This window comes from Dipteris shenzhenensis, chromosome 31, assembly GCF_047967505.1.
Source record: "Dipteris shenzhenensis isolate YYH24624 ecotype China chromosome 31, Dip_SZ_1.0, whole genome shotgun sequence".
In the NCBI taxonomy this organism is placed as follows: Eukaryota; Viridiplantae; Streptophyta; class Polypodiopsida; order Gleicheniales; family Dipteridaceae; genus Dipteris; species Dipteris shenzhenensis.
The window spans coordinates 48,861,026-48,869,152 of NC_141626.1; the positions used below are offsets into that span (position 1 = coordinate 48,861,026).

Below are 8,127 nucleotides of genomic sequence, written 5' to 3' on the forward strand. Positions count from 1 at the left end.
CACCCTCCTCCCTCCTCCTCCTTCTCCTCCTCCTCCCTCCTCCTCCTCCTCCTTCCTCCTCCCTCCTCCCTCCTTCTCCTCCCTCATCTCTCCTCCTCAACCCTTACCCCTCGAAGTTGCGAAGGAGAGTAGCTCTCCACTCCTCAACCTTGGACTTCTCCTAAACCTTGCAACCGTCTCTGAACCCTGGAGCTCCTAGATAGCTCTCTCAACTCTGTCCCCTTTCAAACCTTGCAACCCACTTCTAAACCTTTAAACTCCCGAGGAGGCAAGAGCCTCCATCCATCAATTTGATCAAGCCCTCTTTCTCACCCACAAGTGCATGAGGTCTGCTTTTTACACTTTAGCCTACACCTTTCATCGGACTCGAGGACCTATGCTACACTTGTGAATAACTACACTACAATGAGCAATGGTAGGGTCATAGGTGACCAACACCATCGTAACCTCAACATAGGAGAGATAATGACAACAAGACCAGTGCAACAGTGAGCTAGAGTCTGCTACACTAATAGGAGGCACAACAGAAGACTCGAGGTGCCATTGGGACTGATAATGTCACACAACACCATCTCAAGGACTATGCAATCTCCACAACATGGCGCCAACATGTGGCAGCACTGCAGTTGAGCATGGTGAGTAGATTAGGTAGCGGGGCATGATTATGATTTAGAGACCTGGGAGTAAATGTGAGAAGAGAAAAATTAGAGACAAAACAAGTTGGCATTCGTAAAAATAATACGAATAGATCAATGCTATATTTTGAAGCCTTTAGAGGCTTTTTTGCTCGTAAAAATTTTGGGCTTCACAATTTAAATCTAAAATTTACATAATAATAAATATATCATGGCCTTATATTTGTCCTTTTCATTGAAGGATAGGTCATCGGTGAGACTCAACTAGATGATAGCAAAGCTAAAAATCTTTGCAAATTGATGGGTCAAAATAAGAAAGGGTATCCTCATTGTGGCTTTATTAGCAATTGGTCATTTGATTGAATTGTCCACTCAATGCATTAAAACAATTTTTTGCAAGTTTTCCTTCAAGTTCAAGGAATAACATTTTAGGTGTTATTATGGATCTCAATATTTGAATTCTTTTTAGGATTCTTTGAATTGGATCTTAGTTAATGCTTTGCGTTGCAAAAAAAAATTTATGCATGTTCACAAAGAAAAGTTAAAAAGGACATGTACACGCATGTTGCACAATCAAGGCCACATATACACATATAAACACCTCTATATTTACTTCTATTTTTTATATAGGGAAGAGTTGCCATGTGGAAGCCAAAGAGGGAGGTAGGGGGGTTTGGGTCATGTTAGTCGATGCCAAGTATGTGTGCATGTATGTGTTATGCAAATGTACATGAAAAGAGAAAGGGGGGAGGGGGAGGTGGGGAGGGATCTCCGATGTTTGAGTGTACATGTGTGCATGCATGTGAGGAGAGAGAGCACACGCTGGTGTGTGATGGAGTAGGGAATTGTCGTCGGCCTTCCTTTACCGAGAGGAAACAAACGTAGCCGGTGATTAACCTTTAGGCCGGGAGTTGGTGGAGCTGATGTTCGATCAGTAAAGGATGGCTGGAGCCGATGTCCGACTAGTAAAGGATGGCCAGCGACGATTTTCGACCGTCAATGGCTTCGGGAGGCACACTCAACACATGGACATGTATGAGACATTAGCAATGCCACATTTCGATCGTAGGATGAGAAAGCTACTTGAAGGCACACGAGCATCGTTGCGCATACATTGTAAGATCAAGGTGATCCAACGGCTCATGAAAAGCGCATTTTCCTCACCCAACGATAGAGATTAAGATCAAATGGCCTATAATCGCGGTGAATTATGGCCATTCAATTGGGATTCCATCCAACAATTTGGAATTGAGCGGCCGCCAATGGTACATTGCATAATAACTATCCGATCACTTTTGATCGGGTGATAGATACTTTGCCCATTGGCAGACAATTTGCAAATTCATGTTCAAGAAGTTGGAAGATCCAACGGCCAAGGTCGCGGTTGCACCGACCCCAACCAATGACGGAGAGAGAGGTATTATATGTGCACTAAGAGAGTGTGTGTGATAGGGGGGGAGAGAGAGAGAGAGAGAGAGAGAGAGAGAGAGAGAGAGAGAGAGAGAGAGAGAGAGAGAGCATGTGTGTGTTTTTGGGGGAGAAGAGAGGGTTGTTTTTGGGAATGCTTTACGCCATCACATGGCTGCTCATCTAGCTCAATCACGGAGTTAACTGAGCATAGAGCCAAGCCCAAGATGAGTAGGGGTCTTGAACCATGAAATTGTACTTAAAATTACTAACATTTTAAGATCTCACCTTGAGATCGAGCGGACTGGGTGTCTAACCCGTCAGCAACGGGGGTCGACAGAATTTAGATCTTGACCGTCGATCTGGGGGGCCTTTAATAATGAGAAAACTTGAATCACACTTTTACCACTTAAATGAAGCCGTTAGATAGAGCGCCTTTTTTAACCCGTTTGATCTTTCCTAGATCTAATGGCTCACATGATTCTCTCAAGTACCTCCCCCGCCCACATGTTTGTGGCCATCAATCGAAATCGCCCACCTGGAATATCACGCAAATCCTCCAACCGTGCGACGCCACATGATGTTCTGGGTCGACGGCCCGTCATCGCCTCCGGTCGGCAATTCCAGTTGAAAACCGGCTTAACCCATCCTAAAAACTTCATGTAAGTCGTCTAAATGATGGGAACTTCATATTGCACGACGAGAGCCTGACAGCCCCTCTTATTTTGACATAAGACAATCCCATAACAAAATCGTCCACGAGCAGAGATGAAGAAAGTTTCCCTGGAATCACATTATTATCATAATTACAAAGCCCAAGGGCCGTGATTCTGTATACACTGAGAACCAGGAAAATGTGATTTCGTCAGGAACCTCGAAAATCTAACGACGACGCACGGAGGCGTTCCACTGCATCTGTAACCAAAATGAGAGCACAAACTAAGATACAAGATCTGAATTCCTTATTGTAACCCGATCTTCCTGTGAAAAAAGCCGCAGACCCAAGGAGCGTAACAATGACGTTAGTGGCCGCAGTCAATCGCAAGCCGTGTTTCGTTGTCAGCGAGTGAATCATCTCTGCACTTGTTGTCGGAAGTCGAAAGGGATGTGATCAGCAGTGGTTCTTGGACCTGGAGAAGAATCTGGTAAAGCTGGAATTCTTGGGAGGCTTGAGGGCGTTGGAGCTGGACGAGGCGGCAGCGGCGCGGTTCATGGACTTGGCCAAGCTGACACGGACGGCATTGCCAGAGTTGCGGCGAGCACCAAGCTGAACATAGCGACCAGGGGATCCGGCAGGGGAGCTCATGGCGGTATGAGGAGGACTATACAAAGTGAGAGCCGATGCATCAGAATAATCGGAAGGGATGAGGGAGTGGACTCCGTTAGAGTCAGGCGCAGATGATCGGTGGAAGGGATCAGCGGGAAGCAAATATCGGCCGAATTGGTGGTGGGCGGAGCGGTGCGTGGGGAGGGAAAAGTCGGGATTCTGGTCGTAGGTGCGCCACCCATGGCCGCCGGAAAGGGGCGGTCTACGGCGATGGTGGTGGTGCTGTTGCTCCAGTTGCCTACGATGGGCGAAGTAGCGATCCTGATCGGCGAGGTGCTGCAGGTCTTCCAGAGGAGTGGCGGTGGAGGAGGGGAGGCGCTCCGCCCCTTGTTGTTGTTGTTGTTGCAGGGCCATCATAGCCATTCTGTGGTCCATGGAGGCGGAGTCCATGGACAGAGAGTCGGAGGATTCCGCCCGGGAATGGGTGGGCGGGGAAGACAGAGCCGTCAATTGTTTCCCCAGCACCAGAATGGTTCGCTGGCATTCCGCTAATGTCTCTTTCGCGGAAGCCACCTCGCGCTCCTGTCACAAACACACACATAATATTATCAATCAATTATCCGTCTTTGTGATTGATGGCACCTTAACAACAAGGAATGTATTCAATTCAATAATCAAAATTTACCTTCCTACATCTCGCCTCTTCATCATCTGCCAATCTGCTTTGCTCGTGTTGCTGCTTCTGAAAACTGACCCACAAACAAAGATATTATATAACTTCAATTATGCAACTCATTTCAATTCAAGAATAGTAAGTAATATCCCTCACCCAGCTTGCAATTTCTTCTCCAGCTCCTCGCACTTGACCACTGCATCCTCGTATCGCTTCCTTTGATCGGCTAGCTCTACAGTTAGTGACGCTACGCAGCCTTGCAATTTGATCGCCTCTGTTTCCGCTTTCTGCAACCTGCCCTGCAAATGCGCCCTCGCAGCTTCTTCATCCTCCAGCTTCTTCTCTGCATTTTGCAATTGTATCGTTTGCCCTTCCAAATCCGCCATCTGCCTTTTGGTTTCCACCAATTCAGAACTTAGGCGCAAACGCTCTTCCTTGGTTGCAATCAATTGATTTTCCAGCTCCACCTTGGCCTCTTTGATTTGTTCCATCTCCATTTTTGCGTCCGACATGTTAATAGGTACATCAGAATTTGCGACGGCGAGGAGGTCCTCCCCGTTGCCAGACACACCAGAATCTTGGTCCTGCTTTATGTTTTCATCAACTATGTCCTTGGTAAGCAAGCTTTCTAGGTCTGAGCACTCCAAATTACAGAGCCCACCGAGGACAAGTGCTAAACGCAGTAGAAACTCTAGCACTCCTGCCTTGCCTTGGATAAGATGTTCTTTCACTGTTACAAGTCGTTGCAGTTGTTGATCCACACTCTTCCGGCTATACACAACCTTGATCGATGCATCGTCACTACAGTGAAGGTTGAGGTTGGAATCAGCCGCTATTTCAGCTTTATCATCCTCCACGATTGGGTTTCGCAGAGGCTGCAACATCGTCTCGAGCAAGGAAACGATCTTGCACGATACAAAGCTAAAGCCTATAGGGCCTGGATGATGATCAACAACAACTGCCTCCACCACCGGGTGACTATCAACTTCAGCATTTGCATCTGCATCACCACGATCATCATCCATTGAAATAGCAATAGCATTCCGCATATCGTCCACAACTCTACCCAAATTGGACACCTGCTCATGCGCCTCTACCAACCCTCGAAGGCATTCCTGCACTTGCCCGATCGTAGCTCCATTATCACCCTGCTCCGAATTCAGTCCCTGCAGCTGTTCTTCGACCAGAGAGAGCTTGCAACTCACGTCCTTGCACATCCCACTCACTGACTGCAACTCCGCCTCCTTGCTTGCAAGAATCTTCAATGACCTCCGTTTAGATAGGGTTTCAGGATGGTGGTTCTCTGTCGAATTGCTTCCCTGTTGCGTGGTTGACTGAATGGCGGTAGAAACAGCTCCTGCTTGACGATCAGCTTCCAGGATCTCTTCCACGCCATCGAAGTTGGACGACTCCATGGACTGTCTGGAAGCCTGCGCCTTTGCTTTGTCTTTCTTAAAATGCGCAAGCTCAGAGATTAGTGCGGATGCCCAAGACTCCGCGCAACTGACCTCCTCATCCGTGCCTCCATTGCCGTCCTCCGACCTGGTCGCAATGCTTGTTTCAGTCTGCAATTCGACACCCTTTCTCGACCCCTTCGGAGTTCCTTGCAACGACTCCAATTCAACACCGTTTTTGGAAGCCCTTGGAGTTCCGTGCAAGGATTCTAGCTGATCCTCTGCTACAGATAGCTTGTTTGCGGTCCTGGCACACAGTTGCCTGGCCGCTTGCAGTTCCCCGTTTCTCTTCGCCAGCGCTTCCTTCAGCAACTTTGTCTCCTCTTCCATCGAGAGCATCCTCTCTCGCAGCATTTCGTTTTCTTTGACTGCATCTCGAATCTCTTGCTGAGAATGAGAGTCCACGAACATTGGGGAAGGAGAGTTTCTGCTGAAGGACCTCCTCCGCCTGCTGTCAGCCGCTATATCCCTTCCCATGCCTTCGACTTCCATCCTCATCTGTGCCAGCGCGGCGGGACCGGGTAGCTTCTTGCGAACTAGCGTACGCAGTCGTTGGCATTCCGCTTCCATCTTGGCAATTTTTTTCACGTTCTCTAGGTGCAGCTTGTGTGCCGCGTCTGCTGACTTTTTGCTGTATTCCCTTTCTTCAGTCCGGATTTCCAGCTCTTTGTTAAGCACGTGCAGTTCGTACTTCAGAGCTGAGATCTCCTTCTCCAAGGATTCCAGCCGCACTTGAAGTACCTTCATTTCGGTTTCGGCTCTTCCTTTAGCTTCATTTGCTTCGACGATCGCTCTTGCGCGCTCTTGCAAGGACTTCGTCATGGCACTGTTTTCCGCGTTGGACTCCATCAGTCTTTGCTCGAGCTCTACTTGTTTAGCACCCAGCTCTGCTTTCACTTGGTCGCATTCTTGAGTCTTCCACAGTATTACTTCTTGAATCTTTTGTTCGTGTTCGTCCCGAGCGTGCCTGACTTGCCTCATGCATTCCTTCAAAGCCCCATCCAAATGGGCGATCCGGCCCTCTAGGGCGTTCTTTCCCTGGATCGAAGCCTCGAGCTCTTGCTTCAAGAGGACAGCTTCCGCCTCCGCTTTTTCCCATCCTAGAGAAAATAAACATGTTCGGTACAGAGCCAGGCAGGAAATAAAAAGCACAGAAGCAAGGAGAGAAACGGGAATTACACCTGATATAGCGTCTTCCGCAACCTTAGCTTGTTGCTTGACCATCTCCTCTTTTGCAGTCATGTCATTGGTGACGGTGCTTAATTTCTCAGTGAGGCTGATCAGCTTCTCCTCAGCCTGCTCCCGCAATGAGATCGCTTCCAAAACTCGTGCCTCCTCAATTTGAATTCGCGCAGTCTCCTGCGAGAAACCCTACTTATGTGAGAAACTGACCTTAAGCCCACCCGAATGCCATTCTGACCCTACAGCCAAGATAATTGCAGACTTGCAACGTCAACAGTATTCACCCCAGTGAATATCAGGAGAAGGCACAGCTTTCACTTTTCGCCCGCAATGCACCCTGTGGTGAAAGAAGACGAGCGGGGGGCATTAGATCATACCTGCTCGACGTTAACGTTAGGGGGAGGCTCGTCGTAAGCTTTGAAAGAAACAGCAGGGGAAGCAAGGTTCGAGTGAGACTCAAAGGATGTCTTCAATACTTTCGCATTAGTTTTCTTCCTCCACGGCCAGCTTCGTCGCTCCATGACGAGCAATCTACCTACATGCAACAAAAATGATTTTCAGGGAAGCTTGGCCGGCAGAAAAAGTTCTTCCGGGTGTCTATGATGCTTGGCTCTCAACGGAGAGATTTTAAGTGCTTCCTAGCTGCTACTACGATGGCCCTTAGTTGCAACTATTATGAAGAGCTGCAACTCGAAAAAGAAGTCCAGAACTCGAAGCGGACAAAGGAAAAGACCTGAAAGAAAACGCTATCGACTTTGTACAGGCCCGTCTTTCTTCAAAACCTTGATTGCGGCCCGAGGAATGAAGTAGCGGGTACGCTGTTGCTTAACGAATGTCGATGAAAGTCCCGTAGTGCATTGTTGACCTACACGGACAATGTGAAATTTCATGTCACGGGCGAGCTACTTCCTAAACAGCCAGAACGTCGGACGTAACAAGGGGGTTGCTAAAGTGCGTGGCATCGCGTGATCCCTACTCCGGGTATACGAGCAAGCGTACCTTTCCTGGTTGAGAACCGAAAGAGAAGGACCCAGGCTCGAACTCTGTCGGACATACCACAATGCACGTTTCCGTTCTTGGGAAGGCTTGGGTAGAAAGATACGCGCGGTGCTTGCTCTAGAGTGAGGCCACGAGAGTATGGATGTGTAGGTGGGCAGCTAGCAAAGGAACAGTGGAAGAGGGGGGGGCTTCAGCTGAAAGTTAACGACGCGTCCACCATGACGCGAGCGATGCGAAGGTTTAGGGATTGACGTGAGAGACGGAGGCAGATGAGCGAGATGGCACCTAAGGGTGAAGGAATGTGTGAGTAGGGGAAAGAGGGGGGACGAAAGAGCTGACGGGGAGTGTGGAGTTGAGATTTGGTGGTGCTGCAACGGCAATTCAACCCAGTAACAGACGAAGCAAGCGAGTCGAGTGCTCCTGAAGAAGAAGAGAAAGGCTGGCCTGGAGGAGGAGAGCTCAATCAGCGGAGGAGATGTGAGAGAGAGAGAGAGAGAGCACAGCACAGCA

At 48.7% G+C, this 8,127-nt stretch overlaps 1 protein-coding gene across 2 annotated transcripts; it reads right to left on the minus strand.

Moving 5' to 3' along the window:
• Positions 1–2,831: 2,831 nt before the first annotated feature.
• Positions 2,832–7,912, minus strand: LOC147881572 (uncharacterized). 2 transcript variants are annotated; one of them, XM_087369986.1, is made up of 7 exons: positions 7,618–7,912; positions 7,352–7,483; positions 6,996–7,149; positions 6,618–6,795; positions 4,139–6,536; positions 3,995–4,058; positions 2,832–3,891 (listed from the first exon to the last, which is right to left on the minus strand). In XM_087369986.1, exons 3-7 carry the CDS (start codon positions 7,137–7,139, stop codon positions 3,154–3,156), a joined length of 3,522 nt encoding a protein of 1,173 aa, XP_087226112.1. In that variant the 5' UTR covers positions 7,140–7,149; positions 7,352–7,483; positions 7,618–7,912; the 3' UTR covers positions 2,832–3,153. The 2 variants fall into 2 exon arrangements, with proteins under 2 accessions (XP_087226112.1, XP_087226111.1); XM_087369985.1 differs by having other exon boundaries at positions 6,996–7,153.
• Between the last annotated feature and the right edge of the window lie 215 nt (positions 7,913–8,127).